At 52.7% G+C, this 18,174-nt stretch overlaps 2 protein-coding genes across 3 annotated transcripts; one reads left to right on the top strand and one right to left on the bottom strand.

Annotated features, from left to right (window-relative positions):
* The first annotated feature begins 863 nt into the window (after positions 1-863).
* On the top strand, positions 864-14,291 carry pde9aa (phosphodiesterase 9aa). 2 transcript variants are annotated; one of them, XM_057053741.1, is made up of 18 exons: positions 864-1,089; positions 4,693-4,763; positions 5,223-5,300; positions 5,373-5,416; positions 6,422-6,476; positions 6,872-6,942; positions 8,123-8,207; positions 8,295-8,355; positions 9,545-9,619; positions 9,755-9,841; positions 9,916-10,020; positions 10,497-10,579; positions 10,833-10,989; positions 12,933-13,046; positions 13,286-13,390; positions 13,471-13,599; positions 13,695-13,790; positions 13,861-14,291. In XM_057053741.1, exons 1-18 carry the CDS (start codon positions 1,027-1,029, stop codon positions 13,909-13,911), a joined length of 1,530 nt encoding a protein of 509 aa, XP_056909721.1. In that variant the 5' UTR covers positions 864-1,026; the 3' UTR covers positions 13,912-14,291. The 2 variants fall into 2 exon arrangements, with proteins under 2 accessions (XP_056909721.1, XP_056909729.1); XM_057053749.1 differs by lacking the exon at positions 9,545-9,619 and adding an exon at positions 9,371-9,445 and having other exon boundaries at positions 865-1,089.
* On the bottom strand, positions 14,189-17,920 carry wdr4 (WD repeat domain 4). Its single transcript, XM_057053962.1, has 11 exons — positions 17,761-17,920; positions 17,466-17,531; positions 16,981-17,121; positions 16,742-16,898; positions 16,549-16,661; positions 16,398-16,458; positions 15,977-16,084; positions 15,796-15,860; positions 15,230-15,416; positions 14,749-14,818; positions 14,189-14,661 (listed from the first exon to the last, which is right to left on the bottom strand). The coding sequence occupies exons 1-11, from the start codon at positions 17,841-17,843 to the stop codon at positions 14,486-14,488; spliced, it is 1,227 nt and encodes a 408-aa protein (XP_056909942.1). The 5' UTR covers positions 17,844-17,920; the 3' UTR covers positions 14,189-14,485.
* Between the last annotated feature and the right edge of the window lie 254 nt (positions 17,921-18,174).

Raw genomic sequence — 18,174 nt, 5'->3', positions numbered from 1 at the left:
CCCCACTCCTAACTCCTAATGTCCCCACTCCTAACTCGTGTCCCCACTCCTAATGTCCCCACTCCTAACTCGTGTCCCCACTCCTAATGTCCCCACTCCTAACTCCTAATGTCCCCACTCCTAACTCGTGTCCCCACTCCTAACTCGCGTCCCCACTCCTCATGTCCCCACTCCTGCTGTTGATGCTTCCTGCCTCTCCACCGCTGCACACTGGCTAAATCGGGCCCATGGGTGGCGTGGAGTGGGCTCAAGTCCCAGCTGGAGGTGGCAGCTGTCATCCAAAATGCTAAGCTAACAGAAAGAAGCCACTCAGTGACACAGGCAGACCTGCACACGAGGGTCCACTAAACACCACTAAACCAGATTTTTAGGCTCCCACACACGTTGAACCAGAGACCGAAGGCCGAAGCAGCACAGTCGGGTCTCAGCCGACCCAAAAGTTCTCCAGAACGTCTCGTGAGCGCTGCAAATGTTCCTGCTTCCTGTCAACCTTGATGCCTTTGGGCTTCACATTAAATCGGGACCTTGATGTTTGCCCAACCCATGTAGCACACCACCCAACAACACGCTAACAACACGCTAACAACACGCTAACAACACGATGATATACAATATCAGCCTCCTTCCGCGGCGGAGTGACGTCACTGACGCCCGTCTCTGATTGGAGGAAACGTAGAGGTGATCTACCTGAGTGCTCGACATCGCCAGGAGCTCGAGCCACTTGACTCACGTGCGTGGCGGTGCGGCTGTCCACGCACGTGAGGCGCGCGCCTGCATGTGAGCGCGCAGGTCCGGTCGGCAGGAGGCGGGACGCGCGCGCAACAGCAGCCTTTATGAGATGCTGCTTGGTGGCGCGAGGCGACAGACAGGAAGAGCTGCGCTGACACGCACCGTGGAGCGGCTGGAGGGATGCTGTCGGACCGCTGACCCGCCCACAGACCCACCAGCTCGGCTTGATCAGCGACACGGAGCCCGCAGCAGGACCCGCACAGCGACACGCCGACGCCGCGGACACGAGAGCGGATCATGGGGTCCGCTTCGTCCTCGTACCGGGTGATTTACCTGGACGTGGACGGCCGGATTCAGAAGGTACGGAGGCCGAGTGGAGGCAAAACACTTGAACGGGTTTGAGTTCGGGAAAATTCGATTTAATTTGGGTTGAGCTGGTGAACACCAAGAAAAAGTCCAAACTATGTGATAAAACTGATAAAAATCATTTAGAAGTCGAGGTTGGACGTTCAAACATTCATCTCCCCTGGAACTATTTTAAGGCCATAAGTAAATAAAAATATCATCTAAATCACGTCTCAAAGTGGGAAAAAACTTTGTCCATTTGAGTTTCTGAGGAGGAAAGTTTCAGACTTCACCAACATCTGTTTCCTAATATGCAGATGTGTTATAAGGAATAATTCCATCTGATAAGAAGTTAAATATTGTAACGATCGTCCTCAGCACAGATAAATCCTGGGAACGAGGAACAGCTGGAACAGCTGGATCCTCCTCAGCTCAGGTGGAACTGATCCTTCTTCTGATAATTGGTTCTTAGTGACTGAAGGTAAAACGAGCAGACAGGTGGGAAAGGAAACACAAATATGTCCTGGTCCTCAGATGTCCTCAGATGTCCCTGCAAATATTGTAACTCCAGTCTGCAAACACTCCGAGTCAAAGCAGAAGAAACTTTAAAGTCATTTTACTTAAACTTTCATCACAGACATTTGGACTGATTTAAGTGTGTGTGTTGTGTGTGTGTGTGTGTGTGTGGTGTGTGTTGTGGTGTGTGTGTGTGTGTGTGTTTGTGGTTCTGCTCCACTGGTTCTTCTGAACATAGAGGTTGAAGAGTAACTTAGCCTGATATAAACACCACACACACCACACACACACCACACACACACATTAATGCAAAATAAAGAATGTAGGTCAACGTGTGAAAGACAAACCGTCCTGACGACTGTTTTCACGGTCTCTGAGGCCGCCACCGTCTTCAGGTGACGATGATGATGATGATGATGATGACGATGATGATGATGACGATGATGATGATGATGACGATGATGATGATGATGATGATGAAGGCTTCAAATGAAGATGAGCGCAGAAATATGACAAAGACTGAAGAAGGAGACATTAAAGCCAGTTTTGGATTTCAAACAACACTTTTGTCCCCAAGGAGCCGCGTCAAAGGACACAACATCCAACAATCCACAAACACACCGTCCATGTCCAAGTGCTCCATGCTTCAGGCAGAGGAGGGGACAGAGGTGTCCTGCAGAGGGGACAGAGAGGTCCTGCAGAGGGGACAGAGAGGTCCTGCAGAGGGGACAGAGAGGTCCTGTAGAGGGGACCTGGAGAGGGGACAGAGTGGTCCTGCAGAGGGGACAGAGAGGTCCTGTAGAGGGGACAGAGAGGTCCTGTAGAGGGGACAGAGGTGTCCTGTAGAGGGGACCTGTAGAGGGGACAGAGAGGTCCTGTAGGGGGGACCTGGAGAGGGGACAGAGAGGTCCTGTAGGGGGGACAGAGGTGTCCTGCAGAGGGGACAGAGGTGTCCTGTAGAGGGGACAGAGGTGTCCTGCAGAGGGGACAGAGGTGTCCTGTAGAGGGGTCCTGTAGAGGGGACAGAGGTGTCCTGCAGAGGGGACAGAGAGGTCCTGCAGAGGGGACAGAGAGGTCCTGCAGAGGGGGGACAGAGGTGTCCTGTAGAGGGGACAGAGAGGTCCTGGAGAGGGGACCTGTAGAGGGGACAGAGAGGTCCTGCAGAGGGGACCTGTAGAGGGGACAGAGGTGTCCTGCGAGGGGACAGAGAGGTCCTGCAGAGGGGACAGAGAGGTCCTGCAGAGGGGACAGAGAGGTCCTGTAGAGGGGACAGAGGTGTCCTGCAGAGGGGACAGAGAGGTCCTGCAGAGGGGACAGAGAGGTCCTGCAGAGGGGACCTGTAGAGGGGACAGAGAGGTCCTGTAGAGGGGGGACAGAGGTGTCCTGTAGAGGGGACAGAGAGGTCCTGGAGAGGGGACCTGTAGAGGGGACCTGTAGAGGGGACAGAGGTGTCCTGCGGAGGGGGGACAGAGAGGTCCTGCAGAGGGGACAGAGAGGTCCTGCAGAGGGGACAGAGAGGTCCTGTAGGGGGGACAGAGAGGTCCTGCAGGGGGGACAGAGAGGTCCTGCAGAGGGGACAGAGAGGTCCTGTAGGGGGGACAGAGAGGTCCTGCAGAGGGGACAGAGAGGTCCTGCAGAGGGGACAGAGAGGTCCTGCAGAGGGGACAGAGAGGTCTGTAGAGGGGACAGAGAGGTCCTGTAGGGGGGACAGAGAGGTCCTGCAGAGGGGACAGAGAGGTCCTGAGACTGTTGGTCAGAAAAGGGTCCAACAGGATGCTTGAGGAGCAGGTTGGTGATGCTGAGTAAAGTCTCTGGAGATGGAGGCCGGTCCAGTCTGGACGGAGGGTCCATAATCTTCCTCTGGAGTGAACATTGTCGTCAGGTCGCTAAGCTGTTAGCATTTAGCCGGTCTTTAGTGTGTGCAGGACTAATAAAGGACGTGGAGGAGTCGGTCTTGTGTCCTCTCGTCCTCTCTTGGCTTTCTTTCTGTCTTTTGTTGTCCCTCCATCAGGATTCTAAATATGGTGACGTCCTAATTTGTGACATTTGCATCACAAAGAGGTTCCTGTTGTGTTCCTGTAGTTTGGCCCCCTTTGTTATTGAAATGAGAAGAGGAGTGAGTGTGAAGAACACACACAACACACCTCATCCTGTCATCTGGTAGGACTTCTGTAAAGTGTGTGTGTGTGTGTGTGTGTGTGTGTGTGTGTGTCTGTGTGTGTGCGTGTGTGTGTCTGTGTGTGTCTGTGTGTGTGCGTGTGTGTGTAGATGTGTCCTGTGATAGCAGAATCTACCTGTCTGTTGCTACGTCTCACCTGTCTCCCCCACCTGACTGGCTGCCACTCCCAGGTGATGAAGGGCTCTTCTGTCCTCCTTGTTGTGGTTGCCCCGCCTCCTCGCTAAGCCCCTCCCCCCGTGTCATCTGCCGCTGATCCCAGCTCGGGACATTCCTCTGTTATCTATGTGGGCCATCGATGCTCGGCCATGTTTACGAACGGTGTAACGGGACACAAAACACACTTTTAAACTTTATTGTCTGAACGCTGCACTTTTAAGTGGGAAAACATTCCGACGAACGCTCCGCTAGAACGTTCCGCTAGAACGCTCCGCTAGAACGCTCCGCTAGAACGCTCCGCTAGAACGTTCCCCAACAGCGTTTCCATACAAACACACGTCTGGATGAAGCCTGGTGGTGTTTGTGCGCTCTGCCACGTATAGATTTAGTTCTACTCAATAATGGGACGTCAATCCGACCACATTGGAAAACTGCTCAGTTAATCCTGACAGAAGGAAGGCGCCAGTGGGCGGAGCTTGGCGGCACAAAAACACAACTTTATGTTGTGTTTTATGGTGGATTATTTCCAGTTTCCCCATGTCCTCCACTTCACCTCTCACTGGTTTCCAGAACTAACTGTTGAAGAAATCCGCTAACTGATGCTAGCTGTAGTTTAGCCCAGTGAACAAGAGCGAGTCCTCCTGAAGGTCAGCAACAGGTAGTTAACTACACTGGTAACTACCCACCTGCAGTTCTTCTGCTCCTCTGTTCCCTGCAGTCGTTCTGTCGGGATTCTCAGCAGGTTTCAGCGTGTTTTTCTCTTCCAGGTTGTGTTCAGTCGGTTCTGCAGCCCCTGTGACATCAAGGAGCTCTTCTGTACAGCCCTGGGTGTCCAAAGGTGCCCCCACCCACACACCCACACACACACACACACACACACACACCACACACACACACACGTCAACTTCGTGGGGATCTCTTTGGTCCCCATGAATAAGCGTGGGACTGGTCCCCACTAGGCAGTAAAACCTGTTGCACTCACACAGCGGCGGCTCCCATGAAACTGTTGTTCCTGTTTCCTTTGACGTTTAAGAGTGTGTGTGATTGCAGTGTGTTCAGAGAAGCTCTGTTTCAGGAGCAGGATCATCCGTCTAGATGAATCCAGAACTCTGTCGGACCTCTGTTGGCTTGTGGACCAAGTGTGGGACGCTTTTCTTAGCTTGTGTTGTGTCTGATTTACACAGTTTGAGTTAATGAGGTCAAACCACAGAGGAGAAATGAGGAAGAATCGGAATATTTGAACCCTGAACGGTTCCTGTTTGGACTTGCAGCTAACTTTGACCCTGTGTGTCTGCAGGAACACTAATCTGTCCCTGCTGGATTCGTCTGGAGCCATGGTGTCCATCGACCCCACCATGCCCCACAACACAGAGAGGTATGGCGCCGCCACGCCCTCCCGCTCATCACCGGTGTCCTGCGATGTCATGTGACTCTCACTGTCTTTAAGGTCACCGTACAAACTGGTGCCACTGGCTGGAGGACAGTTGGCTGGTAAGATGCAACACACACACACACACACACACACTTGTGAGGTCCATAGACCTGATCCAGCCCCCCCACCCTCACCATCACAGCTCCACCCCCGACCCTGAACCCAGTCCTAACCTCAGCCTGAACCCTAAAGGGGTTTTAATTGGGAGGACCAATTAAAATGTCCTCACTTTGCTGGTAGAATGAGTAGTTGGCAACTCCATATGTAGCATTGACCAAAACACACACACACACACACACACCACACACACACACACCACACACACACACACCACACATGCACACACCTGTGTGTAAACAGCCATAAATGCTTCTTTTAAACACTTTCTCACTGTATAACAGGTTTTATGGGGTCATGGCCGCGTCACAACAGTGTTTTTGATGCGGCGAGTCGAAGCTGCCTCTCGTAAACGCCTCCCGGGGGCGTTGAGGCGTGAGCACGCTTGTTGTTGCCGCCGCTGGTCACATGTTCTGTGTAAAAGCAGATAAAGATGCTGTTAACGGAATCCGCTGGCCCGAAATCTTTATCAAAGATTCATTTTCCTGCATCAGAATTTGGAGAAAACACATTTTTGGTTTTGAGTCCAAAGGCCCGTCGGGTCGGAGAACGTCCAAACGTTCCCACCCGTTCCTGACCCCCACACGTCAGCAGCCACTCAGAGGTGCAGGGCTGAGCGGCGCTGCTGACCTCTGACCCTCTGACACGCTGTCCACGCCGTCCAATGGCAGCCGTCCTCCGCTCTCGCTGCTCCGGTTTATTGGCCTGTGGCTCTGAACTTTGACCAGCGCCGCGGAGCGCCCAGCCAATGGGAGCTCTGGTCCAGCTGGTTCTGTCCCGAGCTGAAGCTCATTAACACATCGGCTCCATCAGAGGCTGGGGAACAAACATCTGCTCCGCGTCTCGCTGGCGTCCGTTTACGTAACCTCTGTTTTCCCGTGTCTCACATTTCCCTTGAATCCCGCTGCAGTCGGCAGTTCCGAGTAACGGCGCCGCTCTCTCTGCAGATAAGGAGGAACTCTTTCAGAATGTTCTGACGCAGGTGGCGGAGCAGTTCTCAAGGTAAGCGGCTTCCAGCCGTCGTAACGTGTGTTTGTCCTGAGACGGTGCAGATGATCCTGAAGACGACCGCGCTGTGGCCCCCCGGGGTCAAAGGTCACACCTGATCAGTTGTGTAACGGCAGCTGATTAGGCCCAGCTGGACCTGTGGGACCGGGCTGGTTCACAGCCGTGTTTCATGTTGTCACCTTCGTCTGGGACTAAGGCTGAGCACCCAGCTGCAGCACGTCCCTCCGCCTGGGGGGCGACGTAGAGTCGCTCTGCTCGTGTGTTTGGCTTCATCTCCACCATCTTTATGCAGAACTATGGGGAACTCCTCGGTCGGCAGGGTTCTCCCGCGTGCTGGTTCTGAAGCAGGGGAGACCAAAGTTCTGATGGGTTCTCGCTCCTCTCTGCAGAGCGTTCAAGATCAACGAGCTGAAGACCGAGGTCACCAACCGTCTGGCCATGTTGGAGAAACGTGTGGAATGTAAGTGAGCTCCTAGCGAGCAGCGGGTCGGCCTCTTATCTGCACGCCTGGTTCCTGTGCTGCAGCTCATCTGGACTCGTGTTCTGCCAGTGCTGATTAGATTAGCCGGGTCGCTAACCCAGCTAATGAATGAGCACACTCTGGCAGCTCGCGATGGCGTCACCATTACACAACGCTCCTCCACAGCTGACCATTATCTGTGTGTGTTACCTGCTGGAGGAAGCCTGCGAGTGCGCCGCCACGCCGCGGATGCAGTTCCTGCAGGTTTATCACCTGTATGTCAGATAACCAGAACCATAAAACCTGTTCACTTTAATCTGGTTCTCAGTGTTCTCACCAGAACAGGATTACAGGAAGGATTAATCAGTAATGATTTCACAACCGTTTCTACTAAGAACATAAAGGTCAACAGGTGAGTCGGATTTTCAGAAATCACAATGTGGACTCGGTGACACACTTTAGCCCCAGCAGGTGACAGGTGCAATAGGCTCCGCCCCTCAGGAACAACACCACTCACATGCTTAAAGCAGAGAAGCTGTTGGCTGAATATTTGCCAGCAACACACACACACACACACCAGAGGAAACATGGAAACAACCATGAGGAAGCTAAAACAGACAATTAGCTGAAAAGAACGCTAACGCTAGCCTGTTTCCATGACAACAGAACTAGCCAGAACTGAGGTGGACGCTGTCACATGGCTGTGAAAGAGAGTGTTTGGCCGGAGGTGTCCACCGTTCTGTTAGCTTGGTGTACAGGTGTGAGGCTGCCTGCCAGCCACAGGTGATCTGCCAGCGCAGTAACTCTGAAGGAGCGTTTGGACTTTCAGTTCTCTCACGAGCAGCTCGGCTTCACATCTGACTCACAGCCACTTCACACAAGAATGCCAAGTGCCTGGATACCTGGTTGCCGGGGCAACGGAGCCCACACAGAGCCTCCATCCTCTCACCACATGGTCGCCATGGCCACCTGTATTAGTGGGAAGATGGAGTGTTGTCAAGGGCGACCGCTTAGTTTTGGGATGAAATTGTGAACTGATGGAGGAGAGAAACCTGATTGATGTGATTGATCAGTGTTCACTCATCACAGATCAGGTGTGTGTGTGTGTGTGTGTGTGTGTGTGTGTGTGTGCGTGTGTGTGTGTGTGTGTGTGTGTGTGTGTGTGTGTGTGTGTGTGCAGTGGAGGGGATGAAGGTGGTGGAGATTGAAAAATGTCGCAACGACATCAAGAAGCTGCGTGAGGAGATGGCGTCCAGAAACAACAGGTGACAGACGGCGGTGAACCAGTCAGCTGGTCTGGGTGTGGATCACCTGTGGAACCGCCTTCATCCTCTTTTGTTCTTGGTTTTCAGTAACTTCCTGGATGACAGTAAGAAGCTGACTCCCCGCAGAGACGTCCCATCGTACCCAAAGGTGAGTCGTGCTGCACACCTGCAGGTCAGAACCAGCCGGACCTTTGATGAAGTCACCTCCTCTTCAAAGCTTTGATCTTTTTAACACAATGTCTTTGATGTCTAAGCACAAAGCTTTATTAATTAATTTATTGTTTTAAAACTTGCAGAGAAGAAAATGTTGATATTTGGCTGCAGAATTTTGGAAACGTGTTTAATTTTTTTCCCCTTTGAAATTCTAATTAAAAGTTTGTAATAAAATTTTGATGAGACAGGAGTTCAGTAAGAGTATACAGGTGTAAAGCTGTAGGTGAGGCAATGTTGTCAAGGGTGCATACAGGTGTAAAGCTGTTGGTGGGGTGATGCTGTTAGGGGTGCATACAGGTGTAAAGCTGTTGGTGAGGTGATGCTGTTAGGGGTGCATACAGGTGTAAAGCTGTTGGTGGGGTGATGCTGTTAGGGGTGCATACAGGTGTAAAGCTGTAGGTGGGGTGATGCTGTCGGGGTGTGTACAGGTGTAACGCTGTAGGTGAGGCGATGCTGTTAGGGGTGCATACAGGTGTAAAGCTGTTGGTGGGGTGATGCTGTTAGGGGTGCATACAGGTGTAAAGCTGTAGGTGAGGTGATGCTGTTAGGGGTGCATACAGGTGTAAAGCTGTAGGTGAGGTGATGCTGTTAGGGGTGCATACAGGTGTAAAGCTGTAGGTGGGGTGATGCTGTCGGGGTGTGTACAGGTGTAAAGCTGTAGGTGAGGTGATGCTGTTAGGGGTGCATACAGGTGTAAAGCTGTTGGTGGGGTGATGCTGTTAGGGGTGCATACAGGTGTAAAGCTGTAGGTGAGGTGATGCTGTTAGGGGTGCATACAGGTGTAAAGCTGTAGGTGAGGCGATGCTGTCGGGGGGTGTACAGGTGTAACGCTGTAGGTGAGGCGATGCTGTCGGGAGTGTGTACAGGTGTAACGCTGTAGGTGAGGCGATGCTGTCGGGGTGTGCACAGGTGTAACACTGAGGGTTAATGGCGAGCTCTGTTGCCTGCAGTACATGCTGTCACAACAGACCATAGACGCTCTGAAAAAACCCACCTTTGACGTCTGGCTGTGGGAGGCCAACGAGGTGAGAGACCCCAGAGCTGCTGCACCCGTCTCACCCACAACCCCCCTCTCCCCCCCCCCCTCGTGTGTGTGTGTGTGGTGTGTGTGTGTGTGTGTGTAGTACCACCTGTCTCAGGAGACAGTAGAAGCTCTTAGATTACCAACATTCGATGCTTGGCAGTGGGAACCCAACGAGGTGAGAGATGCTCTCAGGATTTGTGTTGAGATGTTTGATGCGTGTATTTTTAATCACTTCCGTGCGTGTTGTCCACAGGTGTCGCCGCTCCGCTGGTAAAATGTAATAACAGGTGTAATATGTTGTTGGTTGCAGATGCTGAGCTGTTTGGAACACATGTACCACGACCTGGGCTTGGTCAAGGACTTCAGCATCAACCCCATCACGCTGAAGAGATGGCTGGTGAGGCTCCGACATCCCCCACCTGCACTTTTGTGACATCCCATCAGCTCAGACCCGTCTCTCTGTCTCTGAAGCTGTGTATCCATGACAACTACAAGAACAACCCCTTCCACAACTTCCGCCACTGTTTCTGCGTCACCCAGATGATGTACAGCATGATCTGCCTCTGCAGTCTGCAGGTAACCTCAACGACCTCAGCGCTGAACAAGGGAACCACCGGTGGTCACAGGTCACGAGCTCTCACCTAGAACCTTCAGGGTCAGAGCAAAGGTCACGCAGCACCTCTTTTTAGCCACGCCCATCCAGTGACTCCTCCACACAGCACTAGCAGGAAGTGGTTTCAGGGTGCATCTCAGGATGTGAACTGGAGGGAGTTTGGCTAAAGTTCTAAAAACCCAGAACCTCCTACAGCCAGGATTATTTCTGAGGTGCTGGGAGCTGGAGTGAAGCTGGTTCTGCTCCTCAGGGTCTCTGGAGGGGACACATCACTGGAGGTTTAATTATCACAGGCTTAATGAACCATTAGGAATCCGCTGAGTCGCTCTTGTGCTAACGAGGTGCCACACACCCTGGGAGGATCCTCTCGCCGTAACCATGACAACTTAGAATCCAAACCTGGAGCAGAATCCACAAACTCTGTGTTTCCCTTTTTCAGGAGAAGCTCTCTCAGCTCGACATCCTGATTCTCATGACAGCCGCCGTGTGTCACGACCTCGATCATCCTGGATTCAACAACACGTAAGGAACCTCCGGTGGTTCTGACAGCTAACATGAGCTAACGTTAGCACGTTCCTTCAACAGACTTTAACCAGACAAAAACCCTGAAAAAAATAATCAGTGTCTGATCACCTAGTGGTCTTCTCACTGACGTTAGTTATTGTCTGTATCTCTGCTCGTCACTGGTGATATTTTATCGGTTAAACTGAGATAATTCGTTGGCTACATGCTAACCGCGGTTAAACCTTCTGTTTGGACCAAATGTTTGTCACAGGTATCAAATCAATGCCAGAACCGAACTGGCCGTCCGTTACAACGACATCTCTCCTCTGGAGAACCACCACTGTGCTGTGGCCTTCCAGATCTTCTCCCAGCCCGACTGCAACATCTTCTCCAACTTTGACCCTGAGACCTTCAAACAGATACGACAGGTAGGGCTCAGTCTATGTCCTGTAGGGAGACGCCTGTATACCCACAGGACAGGTAGGGCTCAGTCTGTGTCCTGTAGGGAGACGCCTGTATACCCACAGGACAGGTAGGGCTCAGTCTATGTCCTGTAGGGAGACGCCTGTATACCCAGAGGACAGGTACGCTCAGTCTGTGTCCTGTAGGGAGATGCCTGTATACCCACAGGACAGGTAGGGCTCAGTCTGTGTCCTGTAGGGAGACGCCTGTATACCCACAGGACAGGTAGGGCTCAGTCTGTGTCCTGTAGGGAGACGCCTGTATACCCACAGGACAGGTAGGGCTCAGTCTGTGTCCTGTAGGGAGACGCCTGTATACCCAGAGGACAGGTAGGGCTCAGTCTGTGTCCTGTAGGGAGACGCCTGTATACCCAGAGGACAGGTAGGGCTCAGTCTGTGTCCTGTAGGGAGATGCCTGTATACCCAGAGGACAGGAAGGGCTCAGTCTGTGTCCTGTAGGGAGACGCCTGTATATCCAGAGGACAGGAAGGGCTCAGTCTGGTCCTGTAGGGAGACGTGTATACCCAGAGGACAGGAAGGGATCAGTCTGTGTCCTGTAGGGAGACGCCTGTATACCCAGAGGACAGGTACGCTCAGTCTGTGTCCTGTAGGGAGACGCCTGTATACCCAGAGGACAGGTAGGGCTCAGTATGTGTCCTGCAGGGAGACGCCTGTACATCAGAGGACAGGTACGCTCAGTCTGTGTCCTGTAGGGAGACGCCTCTATATCCAGAGGACAGGTCGGGCTCAGTCTGTGTCCTATGGAGACGCCTGTGTATCCAGAGGACAGGTAGGGCTCAGTCTGTGTCCTGTAGGGAGACACCTGTATATCCAGAGGACAAGTAGGGTTCACTCTGTGTCCTGTAGGGAGACGCCTGTATACCCAGAGGACAGGTAGGGCTCAGTCTGTGTCCTATAGGGAGACGCCTGTGTATCCAGAGGACAGGTAGGGCTCAGTATGTGTCCTGCAGGGAGACGCCTGTACATCCAGAGGACAGGTACGCTCAGTCTGTGTCCTGTAGGGAGACGCCTCTATATCCAGAGGACAGGTCGGGCTCAGTCTGTGTCCTATAGGGAGACGCCTGTATATCCAGAGGACAGGTAGGGCTCAGTCTGTGTCCTGTAGGGAGACACCTGTATATCCAGAGGACAAGTAGGGTTCACTCTGTGTCCTGTAGGGAGACGCCTGTGTATCCAGAGGACAGGTAGGGCTCAGTCTGTGTCCTATAGGGAGACGCCTGTGTATCCAGAGGACAGGTAGGGCTCACTCTGTGTCCTGTAGGGAGACGCCTGTATACCCAGAGGACAGGTAGGGCTCAGTATGTGTCCTGCAGGGAGACGCCTGTATATCCAGAGGACAGGAAGGGCTCAGTCTGTGTCCTGTAGGAAGACGCCTGTATATCCAGAGGACAGGAAGGGCTCAGTCTGTGTCCTGTAGGGAGACGCCTGTATACCCAGAGGACAGGTAGGGCTCAGTCTGTGTCCTGTAGGGAGACGCCTGTATACCCAGAGGACAGGTACGCTCAGTCTGTGTCCTGTAGGGAGACGCCTGTATACCCGAGGACAGGAAGGGCTCAGTCTGTGTCCTGTAGGGAGACACCTGTATACCCAGAGGACAGGTAGGCTCAGTCTATGTCCTGTAGGGAGACGCCTGTATACCCAGAGGACAGGTAGGGCTCAGTCTGTGTCCTGTAGGGAGACGCCTGTATACCCAGAGGACAGGTACGCTCAGTCTGTGTCCTGTAGGGAGACACCTGTATACCCAGAGGACAGGAAGGGCTCAGTCTGTGTCCTGTAGGGAGACGCCTGTATACCCAGAGGACAGGAAGGCTCAGTCTATGTCCTGTAGGGAGACGCCTGTATACCCAGAGGACAGGTAGGGCTCAGTCTGTGTTGTGTCCACCTTCCAGGGAACCATCACACTGATCCTCGCCACAGACATGGCGCGCCATGGCGAGATCCTGGACTCCTTTAAGCAGAAGGTGGACGGCTTTGATTTCGCAGATGAGGATCACATGACCTGTGTAAGACACGCCCCCTCACTTCCTCTTCCTGTTTCTATTGATGCTCCACCAATGAGGATGGAGATTCTGACAGAACGTAAATGTGTGTTTTTACTTGACCTTTCTGCACTTATGAGGTACTTAACCTGGCCAGTGACTCCTGACGGGAGGAAAATAGTCTATTACAGGCTAATTACACGTCTGACCGCAGTAATTACTAAAGAAACTAAAGATTTGGGTTTTGTTGCTTCCTGCTGCAGCTGAAGATGGTGCTCATCAAATGTTGCGACATCTCCAACGAGGTCCGTCCGATGGAGGTGGCGGAGCCGTGGGTCGACTGTCTGCTGGAGGAGTACTTCATGCAGGTGGGTCCCACAGGGGCCTCATGGCCTCAACCCCTCGCAGGCCCCGCGGGATCACCCGGTGTGTGTGTGTGTGTTACCAGAGCGACCGGGAGAAGACCGAGGGGCTTCCTGTGGCGCCGTTCATGGACAGAGAAAAGGTCACCAAGCCCACGGCTCAGATCGGCTTCATCAAGTTTGTGCTCATCCCCATGTTTGAGACGGTGATGAAGGTGAGCGCCGAAGGTCAGGGCGCGAAGGTGAAGGTGTGTGTGCACCAGCTCCTCACGCGCCTGTGTGTGTGTGTGTGTGTGTGTGTGTGTTGCAGCTGTTTCCACAGATCGAGGAGGCCATGGTTCAGCCGCTCAGAGAGTCCAGAGATCGTTACGAGGAACTGAAGCAGATCGACGACGCCATGAACGAGGTTTGCACGTCGCCGTGGCTGCGAGGCCGTTGTCATGGCGCCCCGGCTGACGCCCACATGTCTCCCCCAGGTGCAGAAGAAGAAAAGCGAGAACTTGACGATTGGAGGGAAGAAGAAGTAAGCGTGCGATCAGGTGAGCTGCGGCCCGAGCGTGGAGGCGAGCGCAGCACCACGGGGGCGTTCACGCACGTTCTGTCTGCAGCCGCCAGCGTGGAACACCTGAGTCACACGCCGGGCGCCACGGGCCCAACATCTCGCCGTGGCGCCTCAAGTAGCCGAGCAGCAGTGGATCCTGGGGGATCCAGACGGGGGGGTCTCTTCCTGCCCCAGACAGCCTGGGGGAGCCGAGGGACGACCCCAGCCCGCTCCAGGAACCACGAACTCCTCCCAACGTCCCGCAGATTCAGCAGTTTTTATTTGTCTTGTTTTTTACAGTTTGTACAGATTTTTAGTGACTTTTGTTCTTTCCTATTAAATTAAAGTTTAACTTTAAGGAGTAAATCCACTCTTTACCTGAATTCTTTAGCAAATGAAAACGAGAGAACAAAATGCGACTTCTCGCCGTTTCAACCAGCCGGCGGCGTTTTGCTCAGACAGGAAGTGGCGCCCGTTTGATGGACGCTTCCGTCTAAACTGACACAAACGTGAAGCTCAACTGACTCAGATTCAAAGGAACATGTGGCGCGCTGCTGTTGTCAGGACGACGGCTCTTCCACCATCTTTGTTTTCTTGGTGGCGTTGGCGTGGCGAGGCCCCGCCCTCTTCTGCTGCTGCTCCTGCAGCCGCTGCTGCTTCTTCTGCAGGTACGCCGCCACGTTGTCAAAGCTCTCCCTCTGCAGGTGATCCAAGCGCGTGCTCGCTCTCAGCGCCGCTGTCAACAGAAAACAGGAAGTGGGCGGAGTTAAACACGGCCTCAACAGGGCGGGCAGGGTCACGTGACCAGCGCGCGAAGCCTCACCCTCCAGCGCCCCCCAGTGTTCTCTGAAGACTTCCATCACGGTGCTCAGGTGGCTTTTGTCAGGGTTTCTCTGCACAGACAAACATCACAGCTTCTGCACAAAACTGTCCACGAAATTACATTTTCTATAAATCATCATTAATTATCATTAATTATGAATATAAACACGATTATTGGCTGAAGAGAATCAGCTGAGCTTCCCGGAGCTGCCAGCAGGGGGAGCCGTTTAGTCTCGGATCGCTTGAGCTGAAACTCCATGAAAACTAATTTTCTAAATAAGAATCAGATGAAATCAGAGGAAACACTTCACCTGTGCACCTCTGTCCTGCCCCAACACCCCACAGGTGACGTATCATTCATATTTAGAGCACAGATTTGCAGATATACTGCCAAATGTATAAATGATGTATAAAATCTAAATATAATTTACACTTTTTTAGATGTTTGATAAATGTTTTAGCCTGCATGTTGACGGGTGTACCTCCCAGCAGTCCTGGCTGTGGGTGTAGACTTGCAGAGGGACGTCATCACAGTCCATCAGAACCCACAGACAGCCCTCGGGGTCAAAGGTCAGGTCTAGTGGGCAGTGGGGGAGGGGCAGCCTGCTGTGGGGAACCAGTTTGTGTTCACCATCATGGTGGAATGTGAAGAACTGCAGCGCCGGCACCCTGAAGAAACAAGAGACGACCCATCAGAAGGTTTCCGTCTGACATCAGCAGGCACCAGCGACCTTCATGTGCACCACAGCGACCTTCACGTGCACCACAGCGACCTTCACGTGCACCACAGTGAACCTCAGATCTCTAAAAATACTTTTCACAACAAAAATAACTTCGCAGCAGCTGGAGAAAAGAGTCAAAAAAGTTAAAATCTCATGTTTAAACATTTACATTAAACTAGTAAATGTCCATAAACGTCAAAGTTTGCAGCTAAGAGCTGATCTGTAATTTTAATGAGTAAAAGTTTCATTAAAGTCTAAATTTTACCTTGTTTTGACCTTTAGTGAGAAAACCTGGTCAATGACCGTTTATTTCATCTGGCGCTCACCTCTCACACAGCACGGCCACAAACCGCCCATCAGCAGAGCAGCTGAGTCGGGACACTGTTGCATTCTGGGAAACAAGAGCGCGGTCACTGCAGGGTCAGAGGTCACACTTTACTGCTCCTCCACCTGTCTCCTCCTGGACCAGGGTGGCGTCCGCTGCCTCCAGGCCATTTGTTTACTCACCTCGCTGACCTTCTGGTCGCCAGCGGTCGGCGCGTCTTCGAGCGCTGTGATGTCACAGCTCTGCAGCCGACGGCCGTGCTCGTAGTCCCACAGCTTTATCGTTCCATCCTGGAGAGAAACGACCGATGACCCATGAGACCCATGAAACAGGCAGTTTCCTGTTGGTATCGCTGCACTGAAGCTAACTGGGCTAACTGAAGCTAACTGGGCTAACTGAGCTAACTGGGCTAACTGAGCTAACTGAAGCTAACTAGGCTAACTGGGCTAACTGAGGTAACTGAAGCTAACTGGGCTAACTGAGGTCACAGCCCGCTCCAGGAGGGTTTTAACTTCTGGCTGTTCACAGAAACAGAGTTTCTCTTTAACATGTTGATGCTCATAAGGCATCTGAACAGCGAACAAAGGTCAAGAGCGAACGTACCCCTGAGCCCGAGAGCAGCCAGCGTGGATGAGTGGGCGGGACCAGCAGGGCACTGACGAACCTGACACATTCAATCCAACTTTATTCAGATTCCTTCGGCGACGCTGATGCGGCAGGTGCGTGTGGGGGTCATGTGACCTCAGGTACTCACTGCCGATGTCCCAAACAGAAGGACTGGATGTTGTACGGAGACCCCAGACGACTCACTCTGATCTTCTCGTCGCGGTCGGCGCTGATGATGTACCTGTCATCGGGGGACGTGGTCTGACGGGAAGAGGAGCAACGATGAAACGACATCGTGCGAGTCCTGAGTCGAAGCGTCAGTTACGTTATTCTTCTCGTACCACCGCCAGCAACATGGACAGGTGACCCATCTTCAGCTCGCCCTCCAGCTGCGGCTCCGCCACTGAGAACGAGTACACGTCGCCCGATTTATCCGCCACCAGCAGCGCGTCCTCGGCGTTACTGAACTGCAGCGCTGTGCATCGCCTCACCACAAACCTGCAACACACACACACACACACACACCCTCCACACGTGTTCTGCTGTCGGCATGGCGACGTGGGTGGGGCTACAACTGCACCTGGTGCTGATGCAGCGCCAGGACGGCTCACAGGTGAACAGCACCAGCCTCTTGCTGTCATCAGTCAGCGCCAGCAGCTTTCCGGACGGAGACGTGCAGAACGCCAGGACGCGATCACTTCCTGTCTCCTCGGCGGCGCCACTGGCCCGGAAGGAGCAGAAGTTTTTGTATGTTTACGCTTTTTTCTCGTCCTTCTGGATCTTCTCTGGGTCAAGATTAGCAACGTGACGACATTGCAGTTTCTTTGAAAACAATCTTTGTTCGGAAGAAACAAAGAAATACTCTGTAATTGGGTTTTCTGGGCTAAATATCTTAATTATGGAGCTTTCATCTCCACCAGGCTTGAATTAACATCACACAGAATGATGATTTTATAAAGAGGAAACATGGTGAGAACTGTTTGCAGCTAGTTGAGCTGCACAGCTGCACATGTTGACTCAGCTGCTCCTCATCAGGCCTGTTTGCAGCTCTCAGGTGATTCTTACCTGTCTTCATCCTTCCTGCTCTTTGGTTTCTTCTCTGCGGAGCTGCAGTCAAACACAAAGGCTTCTCTGCGGGACAGCACACACATTTCATCTCAATGACAACACGAAAAAGGCCTCGCTTTTCACAAATAAAGCTGAAACCCGCCACATTCAGCAGCACAACCCCCCTATAAGGCGTCACTTATACATTCAACGCGAGTCGATGCACCAGTTTTAGCCTCATCGGTTCCCAAACATGTCGCCCAACTAGCGCAGCAGCTAGCAGCGCGAACGAGCCGGTTCTGGCCGAACTGACCTGCTCTGCGTGGTGTCGACAGCCACCAGTTTGGTGCCGCAGCTGAAGATCAACCAGGATCCACTGAAGCCGAGAGCCGCCATGATGCTCGGAGTCTGCGACGGCGCGCAGCACGCGAGCTCACCGGCGCTCCGGTCGCCTGTCGATGACGTCAGGAGCAGAGCGGGATACAGACACGCCCCCACGAGAAAGTACAGGATGTACACAAAGGCAGACAATGTGTGTCCTGATGCTAAAATAACGCCAATAATTCCGCCACGAACACAAACTTCAGCCCAACATCAGTTAAACACGTACAATAAATAGATATGACGCATTTATGTGGCTAGAGAGCCCCAAAATGATCAAATGTCGCTCAAAGATTCAGGCGGGTTGTTTATTTTCAGCGTTTGTACATAAAGAGAAAATTGAAAC

The sequence above is a fragment of the Takifugu flavidus genome, chromosome 1, assembly GCF_003711565.1.
Source record: "Takifugu flavidus isolate HTHZ2018 chromosome 1, ASM371156v2, whole genome shotgun sequence".
NCBI lineage: Eukaryota > Metazoa > Chordata > Actinopteri > Tetraodontiformes > Tetraodontidae > Takifugu > Takifugu flavidus.
The sequence above is the reverse complement of the archived record's forward strand: the minus strand, read 5'-3'. Positions and strand labels throughout refer to the sequence as shown.

Coding starts and splice junctions, on each gene's coding strand:
- pde9aa (XM_057053741.1), top strand. CDS start 1,027: ATGGGGTCCGCTTCGTCCTCGTACCGGGTGATTTACCTGGACGTGGAC. Junction 8,356..9,544: donor ACGTCCCATCGTACCCAAAG/GTGAGTCGTGCT, acceptor GTGTGTGTGTAG/TACCACCTGTCTCAGGAGAC. Junction 10,021..10,496: donor TCTGCCTCTGCAGTCTGCAG/GTAACCTCAACG, acceptor TCCCTTTTTCAG/GAGAAGCTCTCTCAGCTCGA.
- wdr4 (XM_057053962.1), bottom strand. CDS start 17,843: ATGGCGGCTCTCGGCTTCAGTGGATCCTGGTTGATCTTCAGCTGCGGC. Junction 15,861..15,976: donor GCGACCAGAAGGTCAGCGAG/GTGAGTAAACAA, acceptor CTTGTTTCCCAG/AATGCAACAGTGTCCCGACT. Junction 14,819..15,229: donor ACAGCCAGGACTGCTGGGAG/GTACACCCGTCA, acceptor TTGTCTGTGCAG/AGAAACCCTGACAAAAGCCA.